Here is a 22,480-nt window from a genome sequence, read left to right on the forward strand (position 1 = left end):
AACCATGCTGCTGGTCCAAACCGTTGACAGGAAGGCAGGGGAGCTTCGCGCACCCAAGAATGAAACTTTAGAACAACCTTTTAAATATTTGTCTTAAAAAAAAAACCAAAACCTTGGTACCAGCAGCACTTACTTGCCGGGTTTATCAAGTAAGCCTCCAGTAGGACACTGACAGCACAACAGGATGTATTCTTGCAGAGCTTTCTGGTCAAACATCCAGTTAGTGAGGCTGAGAGCAGGATCTCCTGCAAGACAATTATATATGGTGTTACAAAGTGTATGTAAAACCCCTTCTTTCCAGTCAGTAAATAGTGTCCCCTTTGTTAGTCATTAATAGTGATGAGCGACCATCAGGTGTTATCCGAGCACGCTCGTGTTCTAATCGAGCATCTTCCGTGTGCTCAGAAAAAAATGCTCAAGTCCCCGCAGATGCAAAGGTATGATCATTTTAGGGTAAACGGACAGGAGGGTTCACTCCTCTTTCTGAAGGACTTTGTGAAGCCATGTAAATTGACTTTAACCCATTATCACAGAAGCCAGTTTTGACCTTCCTGACATTGCCCCATTTTTTGTGTCACTTGTAAGGCTACTTTCACACTAGCGTCGGAATCTCCCCGTCGCAATGCGTCGGGGAGAGATTCCGATGCTAGCGTTTAACGCATTGCACAACGGAGGCAGCGGATGCATTTCTCCGGCGCATCCGCTGCCCCATTGTAAGGTGCGGGGAGGTGGGGGCGGAGTTCCGGCCGCGCATGCGCGGTCAGAAAAAGCGGTCCGTCAGGAGCAAAAAACGTTACATGTAGCGTTTTTTGCTCCCGACGGTCCGCAGAAGCACGACGCATCCGTCGCACGACGGATGCGACGTGTGGCAATCTGTCGCAATGCGTCATCAATACAAGTCTATGGGGAAAAAACGCATCCTGCAAGCACTTTTGCAGGATGCGTTTTTTCTGCAAAACGACGCATTGCGGTGGATTGCAGTTAATGCTAGTGTGAAAGTAGCCTAACTTTGCTTCTTCCAGTCCTAGTAATTCAAAGTTTTTTCATGACATTTTGTACTTTGTAAAGGTGGTAAATTTGGTTCAATGAGATTCGAGATTATGAAAATGACAGATATTTAGCAAAAAATAAAAAAAATTTGAAATGTTCGTATTTGATTTTTATGTGCATAAAAATTCTAAACAAAATAAATTTACAATGTCACTTTACATCAGCATCATTTTTCAAACTGTCTTAGTATGTTACAAGGGTTAAAAATTGAGCAGCAAATGCTAATAAATAAAAAATTAATAAATGTAAATATTTAATAAAATTTACAAAAACATTTTTTAGGCCTCGCTCACACTGGCACATAACACGGCAGTCTGGTCCGATGGGTGTAGCAGGTCCGGCGCATCCCATCTTATGAACGCCGCCCTCCTGCTTGCTTCATTGCTCCCCAGCATCGCCCTCTTGTGCAGGGGTACTTATCTGCCCTATTGAGGGCAGAGCAAAGTACTGCAGTGCGCAGGGAAAGGTCAGAGAGGCCCGGCGCCTGCGCACTGCAGTACTTTGCTCTGCCCTCAACAGGGCAGATAAGTACCCCTGCACAAGAGGGCGATGCCGGGGAGTAATGAAGCAAGCAGGAGGGCGGAATCGCAAGAAGATAGGAGGCGCCGAACCTGCAACACCCATCGGACTGGATCGCCCCTGGGTGAGTATAATATAACTTATTTTTCTTATCTTTCAGGTCTGATCGGGGGCTTATCTACAGCATTACAGAATGATGTAGATAAGCCCTGAAAGGTGACGGCTGTATCTTATAATCGGCCAAAACAGCTGACCGGTTCCCTTTAAAGAATGAATGCAAAGTGGCATGACAGGAATGGGAAAATTTATTTTTACCACTTAAATGTTGCCAACTTCTGAACAGGCCGCTGTAGCCGGCAGACTTTAAGGCCACTATTTGGCTGTGAATTGCAATGACAAACATCAGGACCACACAATCAAGATCTCAGGGTGCACATGGGGGATAAAGAGGAAGCCCCCACGCTCTGTTAAACATTTATATGATGTAGTCATTATCGATGGCAGCATCTAAGGTGTTAAACAGATTTGGACGGTGCCAACACTGATTGTGGCTGGTACAGCAACTTGTCAGCTATAGTGTACAGCCGAAAGCTGTTGGATTGTCACCTGAATGGGGATGCTATTCTTATATCTCAGGTCAGTTAAAAGACGTATTGGCGGTCATTAAGGGGTTAAAAGAGCCCGGGAACTAGGTCTTGTACAAGAGGTGAGGCTACACTCTTCCCTACCAGACTACTGGATCCCCTGATGAATCCCAGTGAGGGAAGAAGGGCGTTTGGGATGGTCTTCTGTCCCATTAATATCCCCCATATTGTCCTTTAGAATGGATTCATAAGCCTGGTTTCACAATAGCGTTCGGCTGGGCTGCGAATGTTAAAGATAGGTACGCAGGATGCATGTGGAGTAGGCAGAGCTTAAGGGAAGAAGTACGCAGTCATCCGCAGCCCAGCCGAACGCTAATGTGAAACCAGCCTAATAGAGACATAAATCTGCCTCTGCGTCCTGATGGGCTCTGTAAAGGGGTAATATTTTTTTGAGCTGGACTTCAATCAAACCTTGGGTGAGAAAGTTCCATTATCTACCATTGATTTGATATATAAACATTCATAATGGAACACGATACTCACCTTGTTTGTATAGTAGCTGCACACCACTATTGTGTATTTAGTATATAGGGTACTTGCTCTCGTTCACAAATGTTACACTTTTGAGGAGGTGATTTTTGTGAGCTGAGGGCTTAAATTATACCACTCAAACAATATGTGTAAATGTGTAGGGGGGTACAAAGCCTTCCTGATACTATTTGTGGGTTGTTTGATAGCTATTCTTAGGGTACGTTCACACTGGGCAGTACCAGCAAAGCCTATGAGATTTCAGAAATCTCATGCACACACATTGGTTTTTTATGTCATCAGAGCATGTCACTTTTTTCAGGATTTTTGCAGCGTTTCACCCATTGGCTTGAATAGGTGTTAAATGCAGCAAAAACACAGGTATCATTATTTGCAGCGTATTTTCTGCAGAAAAGTCATGGGGGCACTATGCACAGAGACACAAGCTAGCCCAAAAACACAACAAAAAAAACGCAACAAAAACTGCGTTTCTGCCGCAGCTTCTTTCCTGCCAAGAAATCAGATTTTGCTGCAGAAAAAAAAGCAGCAAAACCGCCCTGTGTGAACTTACCCTTATGGTGCATATTTCTCACCTGTTTTCTACTATTCCTATTGTTGCACACAGATAAGAGGCAAGGTTTCGTTTTTATGCCTCGCTGGCTGTTAACCAGTTATTTTAGCATAAGATACCTGACCCTCTATATATGGGGGGGTTTGTTGTATGTTTTGTGTGTCTTGTGCGTCTTGTGCGTTTTAATTTTCCTTTTAATTAGCACATCAAAAGTTATGTTTTAAATCCCTATAGCTACTGCTACATCTGTGGACTCAGACAATGGAGAAATTCAATTTAAAGAAGCATTATTTGACTCTGCAGTGAAAATTTTATTGTAAAGCCAGTGTCACATTATCAGTATCAGAGGAATTGTATAATAGAAACATATGCATCCCTTCTGCATTTATCACCCACTCCTGGTTTTGGCTTACAGATACTGATGAGAAATACTGACCAAATACTGCTAGTGTGACTGTGGCCTTACAAAAGTAGTGAGCATAGCCTAATAGATTGCTGTCGCCATGTCACATCTGCAGTGCCCTGGAAGGGGCAGACAGCAGATACCCCCCCCCCTAGTGACCCTACTTCAGAAACCATGCAACTCAAGGAATTCATCTAGGTGTGTATTGACTATTATAAACCCACAGGTTCTTCACAAAAATGTAAAACATGGGGATGCGAAAATGAAAAACATTACGTTGCACTGTATGGCGGTTGTCAGGAAGTAGTTAACAAGCAATTTGAAATATTTACCATTGGTGTTGCTTCTAGCACCAAGAGCATGATGGAAAAGGGGCCATCTGCTAGGGCATATTTGCCAACTAAAGACTGTAGAACCTGTAAATATATGGGTATCCTTGAATGGAAATGTGTTGTTACCTTTAGCATGTAATGTCCTATGGATGAGCGGCAATAAGCCAGCTTGCCAAAAGGAGTAGCAGCCGTCCACCAGCTTGTTGCAGCGGCCTTGGAATCCACCTTCAAATCTCATTTGTCTGAATGTGACCCATCGCTTAACATAAAAGAAAGGCAATTTGATTTTCCAAAAACTTCCATTGTAGATAATTTGTTTCAATACATCATACACGTGCTAAATAATGCATCCACCTCATAAATGTAATATGACTAAGTTCCATTAAGTAAAGCATAATTGCAGGGTGTATAATAGAGCAGACACAGCCCCGGGTCACAAACAGAACCTATAAATACCGACAAGTCTCGGTGTGGAGTAAATGATCACAGCACCATCCCCTCAAGTCAATACAATTAGATTGCATGAATACTTTATGAATGCTGTCAAAAACGATGCCCTGATCTATGCCGGTCACAGCAGAAAACCTTTAAGACAGTTACTAATAACCCAAATCAACTTTCATGTCAGTCTATGAGGTTACATTAAAGTATGAACAAGCCAACCCACCCTTAATTTATGCTAATCTGAAGGATTTCACTAGATATTACAAATATATGGTACAAAAATAGCCTATTTTTTCTATATCAGACAAATCCTTTTGAATCATTGGTATGGGGACTACCAGGCTCTACTAGAGGAGTAATTCTACTCAATACTAAAAAAAAAAAAAAAATCTCCATTCAGAATACCCATCCCAACGGCAGGGCTTGTTCACTCGTCCCATTTGGTTTGCAATTTTCATGGATAGCACTCATACCTATGGGGCTGCACACATCCATTTTTTCCCCTCAAACCGAGAGGTCAGTGGTAAATATCAGAGCCATGGCATATTTTGATTTATGGGTTGGATCAAAATTGGCAATGCAAGTCTATGGGTCAGTGAAAAAAATATCTGATCACGCACCCATAGGTCCGTTTTACTCGTACATGAAAAATCTTGATGTCCAAACATCTGAGTTTTTGTTAAGGGCAGCAGTTTTAGACAATAAATCCTGTGTGATCAGGTTGCACACACAGCTAAGAAAACTATACGATTTCTGCTGCTTCCTGTAACAATCAAAGGACCATTAAAAACTAAAGGTACCTTCACACATAACGATATTGTTAACGATATCGTTGCTATTTGTGACGTAGCAACGATATCGTTAACGATATCGTTATGTGTGACAGCGACCAACGATCAGGCCCCTGCTGGGAGATCGTTGGTCGCTGAATAAAGTCCAGAACTTTATTTCGTCGCTGGACTCCCTGGAGACATCGCTGGATCGGCGTGTGTGACACCGATCCAGCGATGTCTTCACTGGTAACCAGGGTAAACATCGGGTAACTAAGCGCAGGGCCGCGCTTAGTAACCCGATGTTTACCCTGGTTACCATGCTAAAAGTAAAAAAAAACAAACACTACATACTTACCTACAGCCGTCTGTCCTCCAGCGCTGTGCTCTGCACTCCTCCTGTACTGTCTGTGAGCCGGAAAGCAGAGCGGTGACGTCACCGCTCTGCTTTCCGGCTCACAGCCAGTACAGGAGGAGTGCAGAGAAGCAGAGCGCAGCGCTGGAGGACAGACAGCGGTAGGTAAGTATCTAGTGTTTGTTTTTTTTTACTTTTAGCATGGTAACCAGGGTAAACATCGGGTTACTAAGCGCGGCCCTGCGCTTAGTTACCCGATGTTTACCCTGGTTACCGGCATCGTTGGTCGCTGGAGAGCGGTCTGTGTGACAGCTCTCCAGCGACCAAACAGCGACGCTGCAGCGATCCGGATCGTTGTCGGTATCGCTGCAGCGTCGCTTAGTGTGAAGGGGCCTTAATACAACACTTACCAACAAACTTTTCATATCCAACAGGGGGACTCGCTTCAAAATGACCAGAGCAGCCAAACCACAAAAAGTATAGCCTCCATGTGCTTCCATTCCCGGGACCCCACCGATGCCGCCTTCCCAAAACTGGCATCTGCAGCAAGAAAAAGCACAAAATGTCCAGTAAACATATAAAGACAAAATAGTTAAAAAAAAAATAGCAGATTTACAATCAGCTAAAGCAATAATCTTATTCACTCACCGTATTTTGCAGATTATAAAACACATCGGATTATAAGACATACCCCAAATTTTGAGGTGAAAAATAGGAAATTTTTTATTTTTATTTTAATAAAATGGTGGTGTTTCTTATAATTCATGCGTCATATTGCTTATCGGGGGCGGTGGCTGCGGTGAAGCAGGGTCGGTGCTGGAGGAGGCAAGAGTGGAGCGTTGCTGCAGGCTGGGATGAGGGGGGTGTTCCGATGTGCGGTGCGCCACTGCGGGTGTTCAGTGCTGCGGGGGCTCTTGACATTTTGCGAAAGCCCAGAGCCCCTATGCTGTGGGCTCTAGGAAGATGGCTGCCGGGGGCGGGGTGGAGATCTCAGCACCAAGATCAGCGCTGAGATCTCATCTCCTGAGATCTTGGTGCCGAGATCTCCATCTGTGCAGCCCCCGGCAGCCATCTTCCTGGAGTCCACCGTATAGGAAACCATGTAACTGCGGGGGCTCTGGGCTTTCACAAAATGTCAGCAGAGCCCCTGCAGCACCGAACACCTGCAGTGGTGCGCCGCACATCCGAACACCCCCTCATCCCAGCCTGTGGCCTGAAGCAACGCTCGACACTTGCCTCCTCCAGCAGCGACCCTTGTACCCTGCTCCACCGCGGCCGGTAAGGTATATCCGCATTATAAGACGCACCCCCATTTTCCCCCCAAATTTGGGCGAGGGGGGGGGGGGGGATGAGAGTGCTTATAACCTGAAAAATACGGTAAATTATCCACTAACTGCATGGTTATTACTAATCGTGTTAACACCTTAAAGTACCGTATATACTCGAGTATAAGCCGACCCGAGTATAAGCCGAGACCCCTAATTTTGCCACAAAAAACTGGGAAAACTTAATGACTCGAGTGTAAACCTAGGGTGGAAAATGCAGCAGCTACCGGTAAATGTCAAAAGTAAAAATAGATACCAATAAAAGTAAAATTAACTGATACATCAGTAGGTTAAGTGTTTTTGAATATTCATATTGAATCAGGAGCCCCATATAATGCTCCATACAGTTTATGATGGGCCCATAAGATGCTCCATATTAAAATACGCCCCATATAATCCTGCATAAAGGGTAATAATGGCCCCTTAAGATGCTCCATACAGACATTTGCCCCATATAATGCTGCACATGGCCCCATAGAGATATTTGCCCCATATAATGCTGCACATAGCCCCACAAGGTGCTCCATAAAGATATTTGCTCCATATAATGCTGCACATGGCACCATACAGATATTTGCCCCCATATAATGCGGCACATGGCCCCATACAGATATTTGCCCCATATAATGATGCACATGGCACCATACAGATATTTGCCCCATATAATGCTGCACATGGCCCCATAAGATGCTCCATACAGATAATTGCCCCAAATAATGCTGCACATAGCCCCATAAGGTGCTCCATAAAGATATTTGCTCCATATAATGCTGCACATGGCACCATACAGATATTTGCCCCCATATAATGCGGCACATGGCCCCATACAGATATTTGCCCCATATAATGATGCACATGGCACCATACAGATATTTGCCCCATATAATGCTGCACATGGCCCCATAAGATGCTCCATACAGATAATTGCCCCATATAATGCTGCACATAGCCCCATAAGATGCTCCATACAGACATTTGCCCCATATGCTGTTGCTGCGATAAAAAAAAAATAAAAAAATCACATACTCGCCTCTCAGGCCCCCGGCACTTGCTATATTCACCGGTCCGCGTTCCACAGACGGCCGCTGCTATGTCTTCCGCGTCCTCTGCACTGACGCTCAGGCAGAGGGCGGTGCGCACATTAATCGCGTCACCGCGACCTCTGACCGGAGCGTCACTGCAGAGGACGGGGAAGATGCAGCGGCGGCCGTCGGTGGAACGGGGAGCAGGTGAATATCGCGCACTCACCTGCTCCTGGCGTGGTGCAGTCCCTTGTTCTCCGGCAGCTTCTTCCTGTATTGAGCGGTCACATGGTACCGCTCATTATAGTAATGAATATGCGGCTCCACCCCTATGGGAGTGGAGTGGGGTCCATATTCATTACTGTAATGAGCGGTACCATGTGACCGCTCAATACAGGAAGAAGCTGCCGGCGTCCGGGAACCAGGGACCGCGCCAGAAGCAGGTGAGTATAACACAGCTCCGCTCCCCTGCCGACCCCTGGGTATGACTCGAGTATAAGCCGAGAGGGGGAATTTCGGCCTAAAAAAAAAAAAAAATGGGCTGAAATTCTCGGCTTATGCTCGAGTATATACAGTAATCTTTTCATTAATGTCATGTACATACTGAATCTATATCTTGCAAAAAAAAAAAGCCAAGAAGGAAATGCAGGTTATTACGTAGGATGTTTTCAAACCTTGCAATCCATTCAGCGGTGCCATCAAATAGATTGGGGGTGACGATATTTGTGAGGGACGCTACAGAGGCGGCACAATAAGCACTTCTAAAGAAAAAAAAAAAAAAAAAACCAGTTAATATTACTGCCATTATTACAAAGAAAGAAAGAAAGAAAAAAAGAATTTATGCTTATTTTATCCCTTAGGCCTCTTTCACACTTCCGTCACAATCTGTCGATTTTTGCAGGATCCTGCATTTTCCCATAGACATGTATTAGCAACGGATTGTGACAGATGGCCATCCGTTTCATCCGTCGTGCACTGGATCCTATGTAAAAAAAACAAAACGGTCCGTCGGGCAGAGAAAACGTTTAGAGGAACGTTTTTTCTGCACTTCGGAAAATCGGTCAGCGACGCATCCTGCGCTGCCAGTCACTGGCCACAATGGAAGCCTATGGACGCAGGATGCGTCGCTGACTGAACAGCAGGAATCCAGCGACGGGTCCTGACTTTTCAAACTGAGCATGCGTGGAAGAATTTCCCATCAGGGAAATTCTCTCTCCCTCACTCTCTTTCGCTTTTTACTATTGATGCTGTCTATGCAGCATCAATAGTAACAAGATATAATGTGAAAAATAATTTAAAATAAAAAAAACCTCGCAATATTCTCACCTACCGGCGGTCCCACATAGCGTCACCGATGCTCCCGGCAGCTAGCATTCCTAGTAATACATTGTGAAATCTCGTGAGAAGTCGCGGTCTCGCGAGACTGCGAGATTTCGCAATGTATTACTAGGAATGCTGGCTGCCGGGAGCATCACTGCGCGGGACACCTGTAGGTGAGAATACTGTGGGTTTTTTTTTTAACCTGGTTTGTGTTGTGTATGCGTTTTCACAGTGGAAAACCGCTGCAAAGACGCATACACAACAGGTGGACATAGGCTCGGCGGGTCCGTCAGAAAGACGGGCCCAGTGCACACGTTTTCCACAATCTGCACAGGATCCGTCATTTCAACGTCTTGACGGATCCTGTGCAGATTTGGAAGACGGGAGTGTGAAAGAAGCCTTAGAGAAAACATGTAATTTCTTATTTGCCATTTTATCATTTAAAAATAAAAAAGGTAACAATATGGAAAAGCTGTGTAAACGAATCATGTACTGGTAGCATCCAGGGGGCCAATGGGATAGCTATACAGAATTTATTTTCTATCACTTCAAAAAGTATATTATACACTAGATGGTGGCCCAATTCTAACGCATCGGGTATTCTAGAATATGTACAGTGGGGCAAAAAAGTATTTAGTCAGTCAGCAATAGTGCAAGTTCCACCACTTAAAAAGATGAGAGGCGTCTGTAATTTACATCACAGGTAGACCTCAACTATGGGAGACAAACTGAGAAAAAAAAATCCAGAAAATTACATTGTCTGTTTTTTTATCATTTTTTTTGCATATTATGGTGGAAAATAAGTATTTGGTCAGAAACAAACAATCCAGATTTCTGGCTCTCACAGACCTGTAACTTCTTCTTTAAGAGTCTCCTCTTTCCTCCACTCATTACCTGTAGTAATGGCACCTGTTTAAACTTGTTATCAGTATAAAAAGACACCTGTGCACACCCTCAAACAGTCTGACTCCAAACTCCACTATGGTGAAGACCAAAGAGCTGTCAAAGGACACCAGAAAAAAAATTGTAGCCCTGCACCAGGCTGGGAAGACTGAATCTGCAATAGCCAACCAGCTTGGAGTGAAGAAATCAACAGTGGGAGCAATAATTAGAAAATGGAAGACATACAAGACCACTGATAATCTCCCTCGATCTGGGGCTCCACGCAAAATCCCACCCCGTGGGGTCAGAATGATCACAAGAACGGTGAGCAAAAATCCCAGAACCACGCGGGGGGACCTAGTGAATGAACTGCAGAGAGCTGGGACCAATGTAACAAGGCCTACCATAAGTAACACACTACGCCACCATGGACTCAGATCCTGCAGTGCCAGACGTGTCCCACTGCTTAAGCCAGTACATGTCCGCGCCGTCTGAAGTTTGCTAGAGAGCATTTGGATGATCCAGAGGAGTTTTGGGAGAATGTCCTATGGTCTGATGAAACCAAACTGGAACTGTTTGGTAGAAACACAACTTGTCGTGTTTGGAGGAAAAAGAATACTGAGTTGCATCCATCAAACACCATACCTACTGCAAAGCATGGTGGTGGAAACATCATGCTTTGGGGCTGTTTCTCTGCAAAGGGGCCAGGACAACTGATTCGGGTACATGAAAGAATGAATGGGGCCATGTATCGTGAGATTTTGAGTGCAAACCTCCTTCCATCAGCAAGGGCATTGAAGATGAAACGTGGCTGGGTCTTTCAACATGACAATGATCCAAAGCACACCGCCAGGGCAACGAAGGAGTGGCTTCGTAAGAAGCATTTCAAGGTCCTGGAGTGGCCTAGCCAGTCTCCAGATCTCAACCCTATAGAAAACCTTTGGAGTTAGTTGAAAGTCCGTGTTGCCAAGCGAAAAGCCAAAAACATCACTGCTCTAGAGGAGATCTGCATGGAGGAATGGGCCAACATACCAACAACAGTGTGTGGCAACCTTGTGAAGACTTACAGAAAACGTTTGACCTCTGTCATTGCCAACAAAGGATATATTACAAAGTATTGAGATGAAATTTTGTTTCTGACCAAATACTTATTTTCCACCATAATATGCAAATAAAATGTTAAAAAAACAGACAATGTGATTTTCTGGATTTTTTTTTCTCAGTTTGTTTCCCATAGTTGAGGTCTAACTATGATGTAAATTACAGACGCCTCTCATCTTTTTAAGTGGTGGAACTTGCACTATTGCTGACTGACTAAATACTTTTTTGCCCCACTGTATGTCCACGTAGTATATTGCCCAGCCACGTAGTATATTGCCCAGCCACGTAGTATATTGCCCAGCCACGTAGTATATTGCCCAGCCACGTAGTATATAGCCCAGTCACGTAGTATATTGCCCAGCTACGTAGTATATTGCCCAGCTACGTAGTATATTGCCCAGTCACGTAGTATATTGCCCAGTCACGTAGTATATTGCCCAGTCACGTAGTATACTGCCCAGCTACGTAGTATATTGCCCAGTCACGTATGTAACAGGTTAAAAATAAAAAATAAACATATACTCACCCTCCGAGGGCCCCTTGTAGTCCTGTCGCCTGTGTGCAGTGCACGCGGCAGCTTCCAGTCCCAGGGTTGGTATGAGCGCAGGATCTGTGATGACGTCGCGGTCACATGACCGTGACGTCATGGCAGGTCCTTCTCACATAGCATCCTTAGCACCGGAACCTGCCGCTTGCACTGCCGAGGACAGGACGCCATGTCGGAGGATGAGAATAACCTTTTTTTAAAAAATTATTATTATTATTTGTAACATTAGATCTTTTTACTATTGATGCTGCATACGCAGCATCAATAGTAAAGAGTTGGTCACACAGGGTTAATAGCTGCGTAACCGGAGTGTGTTACACCGCGCTCCGGTAACGCTGGCATTAACCCTGTGTGAGGGCTGACTGGATGACTGGAGGGGAGTATAAAGCGGTAACTGACTACGGGGAGGAAAGAGCGGCCATATTGCCGCCGGACTGTGGCCGTCGCTGATTGGTCATGGCAAAACGCCCACGACCAATCAGCGACTTGGATTCCATGACAGACAGAGGCCGCGACCAATGAATATCCGTGAGAGACAGACAGAAGTAACCCTTAGGGTACCGTCACACTCAGCAACTTTCCAACGATCACGACCAGCGATACGACCTGGCCGTGATCGTTGGAAAGTCCTTGTGTGGTCGCTGGGGAGCTATCACACAGACAGCTCTCCAGCGACCAACGATGCCGAAGTCCCCGGGTAACCAGGGAAAACATCGGGTTACTAAGCGCAGGGCCGCGCTTAGGAACCCGATGTTTACCCTAGTTACCATTGTAAATGTAAAAAAAAAGAAACTACGGTACATACTTACATTCCGGTGTCTGTCACGTCCCTCGCCGTCAGCTTCCCTGCACTGTGTAAGCGCCGGCCGTAAAGCAGAGTACAGCGGTGACGTCACCGCTGTGCTTTACGGACGGCGCTCACAGTCAGTGCGGGAAGCTGACGGCGAGGGACGTGACAGACACCGGAATGTAAGCATGTAGTTTTTTTTTTACATTTACAATGTTAACCAGGGTAAACATCGGGTTACTGAGCGCGGCCCTGCGCTTAGTAACCCGATATTTACCCTGGTTACCAGTGAACACCTCTCTGGGTCGGCGTCACACACGCCGATCCAGCGATGTCAGCCGGTGATCCAGCGACGAAATAAAGTTCTGGCCTTCTAGCTCCGACCAGCGATGTCACAGCGGGATCCAGATCGCTGCTGCGTGTCAAACACAACGAGATCGCTATCCAGGACGCTGCAACGTCACGGATCACTATCGTTGTAATGTTGTTCAGTGTGAAGGTACCTTTAGACAATTATATAGTTTATATAATATTAAATAATTAATTAATATTATATATAGATGTTGAGATCATGCAGCGCTGCACAGATTAGGAATGGCTTCAACAATTAAAAGGTATTTACTCACTACTTGTGCAATGGAGCCTGCCTTAGGCTGGGTTCACACTGCTGTATCCTCCTTTAATGCTGTATTGGCTCCTGACATTGTCTGAATTGCAATGAACGAATAAGCAGTGTATGGTGATATAAGTGTCAATCACAGAGCCACGCAGCTTCTCTTATCGTATACATCTGTGCGATATAGGCGTCTTGGCTACAACCACCACTGGCGAGAGTGTGAAGTCTTAACTTCTACCACTGCTTATTCAGCAGCTGATGACGAAAAAAAACATCTCGCCGCTTTACCAGTTCAGGACTGGCCAATTGCTCCTTCAGCCCTACCTCCACCACTGTTACACATTTAAGTTAATTGGATTTTTTTTTCCTTCTTTCTAAATGCAGTTTAGAGAACTGTAAAATTTATCCACATTTGAATAACATTATTTGTTTGTATTTTTCATGAGGTTTCATTTGTTATTTTCACTCTTTTTTTGCTATCAGTGCGAAAAATAAAGGAAACTTGTGTCAGTTTTACACTGTTTTTATGACTACAAAAATACATCTTAAAAGGAATCTATCAGCAAGTTTTTGCTATGTAATCTGACAGCAGCAGACTTTTTTTCCAGGGATGTGTCACTTACTGGGCTGCTTGGTGCAGTTTTGATAGAATCCCTGTTTCTCTGCTGTAGATGTAGCAGTGCTCAGAATGCTGAGCTGTGTATAACCCCGCCCCCACACCCAATTGGCCACTTGCTAACAATGCATAACGTACATAGTTTAGCTGGATTGCGTGGCACATATTTAGTATCGCCGCGTCCGTAACAACCCGACCTATAAAACTGTCCCACTAGTTAACCCCTTCAGAAAACACCGTAAGAAAAAAAAAAAAAAAACGAGGCAAAAAACCACGCTTTATTATCATACCGCCGAACAAAAAGTGGAATAACACGCGATCAAAAAGACAGTTATAAATAACCATGGTAAGTTATAAATAACCATGGTACCGCTGCAAACGTCATCTTGTCCCACAAAAAACGAGCCGCCATACAGCATCATCAGCAAAAAAATAAAAAAGTTATAGTCCTGAGAATAAAGCGATGCAAAAATAATTATTTTTTCTGTAAAATAGTTTTTATCGTATAAAAGCGCCAAAACATAAAAAAAAATGATATAAATGAGATATCGCTGTAATCGTACTGACCCGAAGAATAAAACTGCTTTATCAATTTTACCAAACGCGGAACGGTATAAACGCCTCCCCCATTAGAAATTCATGAATAGCTGGTTTTTGGTCATTCTTCCTCACAAAAATCGGAATAAAAAGCGATCAAAAAATGTCACGTGCCTGAAAATGTTTTCAATAAAAACGTCAACTCGTCCCGCAAAAAACAAGACCGCACATGACTCTGTGGACCAAAATATGGAAAAATTATAGCTCTCAAAATGTGGTATTGCAAAAAATATTTTTTGCAATAAAAAGCGTCTTTCAGTGTGTGACGGCTGCCAATCATAAAAATCCGCTAAAAAACCCGCTATAAAAGTAAATCAAACCCCCCCCTCATCACCCTCTTAGTTAGGGAAAAATAAAAAAAAAATGTATTTATTTCCATTTTCCCATTAGGGCTAGGGTTAGGGCTAGGGTTAGGGCTAGGGTTAGGGTTGGGGCTACAAGTTAGGGTTGGGGCTAAAGCTAGGGTTAGGGTTTAGATTACATTTACAGTTGGGAATAGGGTTAGGGCTAGGGTTAGGGTTGGGGCTACAGTTAGGGTTGGGGCTAAAGTTACGGTTAGGGTTTAGATTACATTTACGGTTGGGAATAGGGTTGGGATTAGGGTTAGAGGTGTGTCAGGGTTAGAGGTGTGGTTAGGGTTACCGTTGGAATTAGGGTTAGGGGTGTGTTTAGATTAGGGTTTCAGTTATAATTGGGGGGTTTCCACTGTTTCGGCACATCAGGGGCTCTCCAAACACGACATGGCGTCCGATCTCAATTCCAGCCAATTCTGCGTTGAAAAAGTGAAACAGTGCTCCTTCCCTTCCGAGCTCTCCCGTGTGCCCAAACAGGGGTTTACCCCAACATATGGGGTATCAGCGTACTCAGGACAAATAGGACAACAACTTTTGTGGTCCAATTTCTCCTGTTACCCTTAGGAAAATACAAAACTGGGGGCTAAAAAATAATTTCTGTGGGAAAACAAAAAGATTTTTTATTTTCACGGCTCTGCGTTATAAACTGTAGTGAAACACTTGGGGGTTCAAAGTTCTCACAACAAATCTAGATAAGTTCATTGAGGGGTCTAGTTTCCAATATGGGGTCACTTGTGGGGGGTTTCTACTGTTTAGGTACATTAGGGGCTCTGCAAACGCAATGTGACGCCTGCAGACCAATCCATCTAAGTCTGCATTCCAAATGATGCTCCTTCCCTTCCGAGCCCTCCCATGCGCCCAAACGGTGGTTCCCCCCCACATATCGGGTATCAGCGTACTCAGGACAAATTGGACAAAAACATTTAGGGTCCAATTTCTCCTGCTAACCTTGGAAAAATACAAAACTGGGGGCTAAAATATAATTTTTGTAGATAAAAAAAAAAATTTTTTATTTGCACGGCTCTGCGTTATAAACTGTAGTGAAATACTTGGGGGTTCAAAGCTCTCACAACACATCAAGATGAGTTCCTTAGGGGGTCTACTTTCCAAAATGGTGTCACTTGTGGGGGGGTTTCTACTGTTTAGGTACATTAGGGGCTCTGCAAACGCAATGTGACGCCTGCAGACCATTTCATCTAAGTCTGCATTCCAAATGGCGCTCCTTCCCTTCCAAGCCCTCCCATGTGCCCAAACGGTGGTTCTTCCCCCACATATGGGGTATCAGCGTACTCAGGACAAATTGGACAACAACTTTTGGGGTCCAATTTCTCCTGTTACCCTAGGGAAAATACAAAACTGGGGGTTAAAAAATAATTTTTGTGGGAAAAAAAATTTTGTTTTATTTTTATGGCTCTGCATTATAAACTTCTGTGAAGCCCTTGGTGGGTCAAAGTGCTCACCACACATCCAGATAAGTTCCTTAGGGGGTCTACTTTCCAAAATGGTGTCACTTGTGGGGGGTTTCAATGTTTAGGCACATCAGTGGCTCTCCAAACGCAACATGGCGTCCCATCTCAATTCCTGTCAATTTTGCATTGAAAAGTCAAACGGCGCTCCTTCCCTTCCGAGCTCTCCCATGCGCCCAAACAGTGGTTTACTGCCACATATGGGGTATCAGCATACTCAGGACAAATTGGACAACAACTTTTGATGTCCAATTTCTTCTCTTACCCTTGGAAAAATAAAAAATTGGGGGCAAAAATATAATTTTTGTGAAAAAATATGATTTTTTATTTTTACGGTTCTGCATTATAAACTTCTGTGAAGCACTTGGTGGGTCAAAGTGCTCACCACACATCCAGATAAGTTCCTTAGGGGGTCTACTTTCCAAAATGGTGTCACTTGTGGGGGGTTTCAATGTTTAGACACATCAGTGGCTCTCCAAACGCAACATGGCGTCCCATCTCAATTTCTGTCAATTTTGCATTGAAAAGTCAAACGGCGCTCCTTCCCTTCCGAGCTCTCCCATGTGCCCAAACAGTGGTTTACTGCCACATATGGGGTATCAGCGTACTCGGGACAAATTGGACAACAACTTTTGGGGTCCATTTTCTCCTGTTACCCTTGGTAAAATAAAACAAATTGGAGCTGAAGTAAATTTTGTGTGTAAAAAAGTTAAATGTTCATTTTTATTTAAACATTCCAAAAATTCCTATTAAACACCTGAAGGGTTAATAAACTTCTTGAATGTGGTTTTGAGCACCTTGAGGGGTGTAGTTTTTAGAATAGTGTCACACTTGGGTATTTTCTATCATATAGACCCCTCAAAATGACTTCAAATGAGATGTGGTCCCTAAAAAAAAATGGTGTTGTAAAAATGAGAAATTGCTGGTCAACTTTTAACCCTTATAACTCCCTAACAAAAAAAAATTATGCTGATGTAAAGGAGACATGTGGGAAATGTTACTTATTAAGTATTTTGTGTGACATATCTCTGTGATTTAATTGCATAAAAATTCAAAGTTTGAAAATTGCGAAATTTTCTAAATTTTCGCCAAATTTCCATTTTTTTCACAAATAAATGCAGGTACTATCAAAGAAATTTTACCACTATCATGAAGTACAATATGTCACGAGAAAACAATGTCAGAATCACCAGGATCCGTTGAAGCGTTCCAGAGTTATAACCTCATAAAGGGACAGTGGTCAGAATTGTAAAAATTGGCCTGGTCATTGACGTGCAAACCACCCTTGGGGGTAAAGGGGTTAAGCTTGCAGATTAAATCGTAAAACCTGCTGACAGATTCCCTTAAAAACGAGCTCCAATTTCTATAAAAATTACTTTTTTATATAATCGGTAAGGGTCATTAATGCTATTACTGTGTATGCAGTGCTTCTTCAGCGCTGTGCATACAGTGACAGAGAAAGCAGAGAAGGTAAACTGTCTTTGCCTTCTGTATGGGAAGTCTGGCTGTGTCTGACAGCAGGCTCCTCACTCCTGCAGCTTCACTATCAAGTGTAAGTGCTCTACTCTGAAGTGACATTCTGAAATGTCACCACGTAGTGGAACACAGATCGTCCATACCTTTACAATCTATGGGCAATCCTGAAGCAGTTAAGAATGAAGACCCGAGTACACAAAAGGAAAGAATACTATTGCGCATGCTCTATTGCGCATGCTCTAGATCAGGGGTCCCCAACCTGTGGCTCGCGAGCTCGTGAAGTGTGGCTCGCGGCTGCCTAACAGCTTGTTGCATTAACGCCAGGTGTAAATAACTATTAAGAGCAGATCTCTAAATGGTGACTTTCATGTGTAACCTTGTACAGAAGAGTAGATGTGAATGGGGGTGAGATAGGAAACCGTGGAGTTTGGCATACTGCCTTGGTGTGATTTCAGTGTGGTTGTCAGTATACCGTTAATGGAGGCTCTAAATGTCACTACTGTGAGTGGGGAAGGAGCTGGTTGTGGCTCGCGACCCTCTCTCAGAGCTGAATTTGGCTCACGACCCTCTTTCATAGATGATGTGGCTCTCAAGGTCAGAAAGGTTGGGGACCTCTGCTCTAGATTAAAACAATATGTAAAAAAAAAAAGGTACGGAATCATATCTTACCTGACATCCACTTCTCCGCCCACGTGCATGTTGAATGAACCATTTGGTTGTTTTAAAAAGTACAAAAATTCCAAAAGTTTTTCCCTGTAAAAAAAAAAAAAACATTTCTAGAAGAAAATGCTAACAATCCAGAAGACTTACGGTTACAGTGCAGTCCTCGGTCTCATAAAGAGACAGTCTCACAATCTTTATCATGCTCCATTCAACCCCCGATGATTCCTTACAAAGAAAACATTACTGGGTGATCAGAACAGTACGGTAAGTTCAGCCTAGCCCTAAAATTCTGCAGTGCATCTTGCCACAAATAAGCTGTGAATTTGATGCAAAATTCACATTCATTACTTACAGAGGTTGTCTGCTACTTTAGTGTTGATGACCAATCCTCAGGATAGGTCATCAATGTCTGATCAGGGTCCAACACCTGGCACCCCGCCAATCAGCTGTTACCGGTGTTCGTCGGCTGTCCAGAAAAATGCTCACTTGCGTAACTGGCCGTCTTCTGGCAGTGGCTGTGGCAGGGTACTGCACATCCATATGGACTCCAGGAATTCTCAGCCTTATCCGGTAACCCTCCATCCCCTTGTGGCATATGGTGTATGGCCGTTCATGCATCTGTATTTTGCGGTATGAGAACAGACCATGATGTATGAACCAGTCATGGGTCTCCTGACCCAAACGCAAAAGTGCCAAATATGCTTTTGAGGCTGTTGGGTTCATAGCAGGAGAACCACGGCAGGGCCGTGCATTGTGGTCTGAACTAGGACTGTGAAACACAGATGTATGAAATCTACCTTAAAGCGGCAAAAAAACAGGATTTTTTTGTTGCTCACCATAAAATCTGTTTCTCTATTACTTCATTTGGGGACTCTGGAAACCATGGGTGTATGCTGCTGCCACTATGCACAAAAAAAGTTAGCTCCTCCTCAGCAGTGTACACCCCACAGACCGGCACTAGGTTAATCAGTTAGTGAGAAAGCAACATGTAAAAAAGAAACAAAACATACAACTCAAATTGTAACAACATAACAGTAACCAGAGCTGCTAAACATAGGAGGATGCTGTGTGCCCCAACGAAGGCTCAGAGAAACAGATTTTAAGTTAATAAAAAATCCTGTTTTCTCCATCGCTTCATTGGGGGACACAGGAAAGTATGGGACGTCCCAAAGCAGTGCATGAGGAGGGAACAGCAGAAATTCCGGTCAGGTCGAGATCTATCCATTGCCTCCTACAAAATCCTTCTCCCTAGGCTGGCATCCGCCGATTCATAGGTATGGACCCTGTAAAATTCGTCAGATATGTGGATGGAGGACCGGTTGCCGCATTGCAGAGATGCAGGGCAGAGGCCCTATGGTGTACTGCCCAGGAGGCACCCACTGCCCGGGTAGAGTGTGTCTTAAACCTAAGAGAAGGCGCTCTGTTCTGACCCGGTATGCCTCCAAAATTGTCATGCGGATCCAGAGAGCAATTGTTGTCCTAGAGGCCGAAAGGCCTCTGTGCACACCTCTGGGGAATGAGTCTGTCTTACGAAGGGGGGGGGGGGGGGCGTGCCACACCCCTGGGAGAAAAGTTCTGACCTGAAAAACAAGAGGAAAAAATCCTTCTGCAAAAAAGGATGAGAAGCACTGACACCTGGTCCTTTAGAAACTGAGAATTCTGGTGGCAGACCGGTCCTTAGGACAGAAGATCCGGTCTGTCTGGGAGCCTCCAGGGGGCGTCAAAGAGAAAAATTGACTACTTCTGCAAACCAAGACCTCCTGGGCCAATCCGATGCTATTAGAGTGACCGGCACCCCTGGAGACAGGGATTTGAGAACGATGGACAGGCTTTTCTGAGCTCGGTAAAAGAACGAAGTCTTGGTGAAAGTGTCATCGAGGTACAGGGAGGATGGGGGGAAAGCTGCCAGGACTGGTCCTGGAGGAACTACAGTGTGCATTATGGGAATGCCCAGAGGGGAAGAGTTTAAAGGAAACTCTTATCCTGGCGAGCCTGTGGCCTCTCGCTTGGTGGGAGAAAACTTCAACTGAAGAGAAACGATGAAAGGGCCATAAGGACCGAAACTCATGTTTCAAAAAGAGGACAGCGAGGTTTGGCCTGAGGAAGGAGAGAGCTCGTCCCTACGGTGGCCTCCTTAATAATTTGGTCCAGCTTGGAGCCAAAAAGACGGGAACCTTGGAAAGGCAAGTTGGTAAGGGACTTTTTTGAATTTAAGTCTGCCTGCCACACTTTAACCCCTTCATGACATGCGCCTTACTAGTACTGTGCATGTCGTGTCTCTCCCTTTGATGTGGGCTCCAGCTCTGAGCCCACATCAAAGTCGCGACATGTCAGCTGTTTTGTACAGCTGACATGTGCGCGCAATAGCGGCAGGTGGAATCGCGATCCACCCGCCACTATTAACTAGTTAAATGGCGCTGTCAAATTCTGACAGCAGCATTTACCTACCGCTTCCGGCCATTGGGCCGGAAATGCACGCATCGCCGATCCCCATCATGTGATCGGGGGTCAGCGATGCGTCGGCATAACAACCAGAGGTCTCCTTGAGACCTCTATGGTTGTTGATGCCGGCTTGCTGTGAGCGCCACCCGGTGGTCGGCGCTCATAGCAAGCCTGTAATTCAGCTGCATAGGAGCGATCTGATCATCGCTCCTATGTAGCTGAGCCGATTAATTTGTGCCAGCTTCTAGCCTCCCATGGAGGCTATTGAAGCATGACAAAAGTTAAAAAAAAGTGTTTTAAAAAAGATAATAAAATTAAAAAATATATAAAAGTTTAAATCACCCCCCTTTCGCCCCATTCAAAATAAAACAATTAAAAAAAAAATCAAACATACACATATTTGGTATCGCCGCGTTCAGAATCGCCTGATCAATTAAAAAAAAAAAAGGATTAACCTGATCGCTAAACGGTGTAGTGAGAAAAAAAATTCAAAACGCAAGAGTCCCTTTTTTAGGTCGCCGCAACATTGTATTAAAATGCAATAACGGGCAATCAAAAGAACGTATCTGCACAAAAGTGGTATCATTAAACACGTCAGCTCGGCATGCATAAAGTAAGCCCTCACCCGACCCGAGATCCCGAAAAATGGAAACGCTACTGGTATTGGAAAATGGAGCAATTTTTTTTTTTTTAGCAAAATTTGGAATTTTTTTTCATTACTTAGATAAAAAAAATAACCTAGACATGTTTGGTGTCTATGAACTTGTAACGATGTGGAGAATCATATCGGCAGGTTAGTTTTAGCATTTAGTGAACATAGCAAAAAAGCCAAACAAAAAACAAGTGTGAGATTGCACTTTTTTTTGCAATTTCACCACAGTTGGAATTTTTTTTCCCATTTTCTAGTACAAGACATGGTAAAACCAATGGTGTCTTTCAAAAGTACAAGTCGTCCCAAAAAAAATAAGCCCTCCCTTGACCATATTGACATAAATGTAAAAAAGTTATGGCTCTGGGAAGGAGGGGAGCGAAAAATGAAAACGCAAAAACGAAAAAGGGCTGCGTCTTGAAGGGGTTAAGCCAAATGGTCCTTCGGATGGCCACTATATTGCTGGACGTCTGAGCAGCACATGAAGCAGCGTTCAAGAGAGGCGGATACCATGTACTTCACTGCATGAGAAATTTGGTCCGTGAGGTTGGCCAATTCCTCCGGTCGGGTTCCAGAAAGAATGCCCTGAGGGAGACGCTTAGCCCATGCAGCTATGGACCTTGCCACCCAGGTGGTGGCAAAGGCAAGGCATAATGTTGAAGCAGCCACTTCGAAGACTGACCTTGCAAAGAACTCTATGAGCCTGTCATTGGTGTCCTTGAGGGATGCTCCATCCGTAAGAGGAAGGATCTTACTGGTGGACAGTCTGGAAACTGGAGGGTCCACAGTCAGAGAAGCTGTCCAGTTCACAATGAACTCGGGGCCGAAGGGATATAGGATGCCGAGGCGTTTCCCTCTTTGGAAGAGTCTGGTCGAGTTGTCTCGTTCCCTGGAAAGTACCTACTCAAATTCCCTATGAGAGGCAAAGACCTTAGGGGCTGGTCTTGACCGTCTAAGCAAAACTGCCTGTACTGGAGGTTCTGTAGTGGTGTCCTTAATGTTAAAGGTCTGGTTCACCACCACAGTGAGTCTCTGGACCACGTCTCTCACATTAAAGGCCCA

At 44.4% G+C, this 22,480-nt stretch overlaps 1 protein-coding gene across 1 annotated transcript in view; it reads right to left on the reverse strand.

Annotated features, from left to right (window-relative positions):
* FNTB (farnesyltransferase, CAAX box, subunit beta) overlaps positions 1-22,480 on the reverse strand; it is a 92,801-nt gene that overhangs the window by 2,507 nt on the left and 67,814 nt on the right. Inside the window, exons 6-10 of the mRNA XM_069731735.1 lie at positions 18,334-18,417; positions 8,578-8,664; positions 5,967-6,096; positions 4,114-4,246; positions 134-245 (exon numbers count right to left, since the gene is read on the reverse strand). Coding sequence (XP_069587836.1) covers positions 134-245; positions 4,114-4,246; positions 5,967-6,096; positions 8,578-8,664; positions 18,334-18,417 — 546 coding nt within the window. The remainder of the gene's footprint in view (positions 1-133; positions 246-4,113; positions 4,247-5,966; positions 6,097-8,577; positions 8,665-18,333; positions 18,418-22,480) is intronic.

Source organism: Ranitomeya imitator, chromosome 1 (genome assembly GCF_032444005.1).
Source record: "Ranitomeya imitator isolate aRanImi1 chromosome 1, aRanImi1.pri, whole genome shotgun sequence".
Lineage (NCBI taxonomy): Eukaryota > Metazoa > Chordata > Amphibia > Anura > Dendrobatidae > Ranitomeya > Ranitomeya imitator.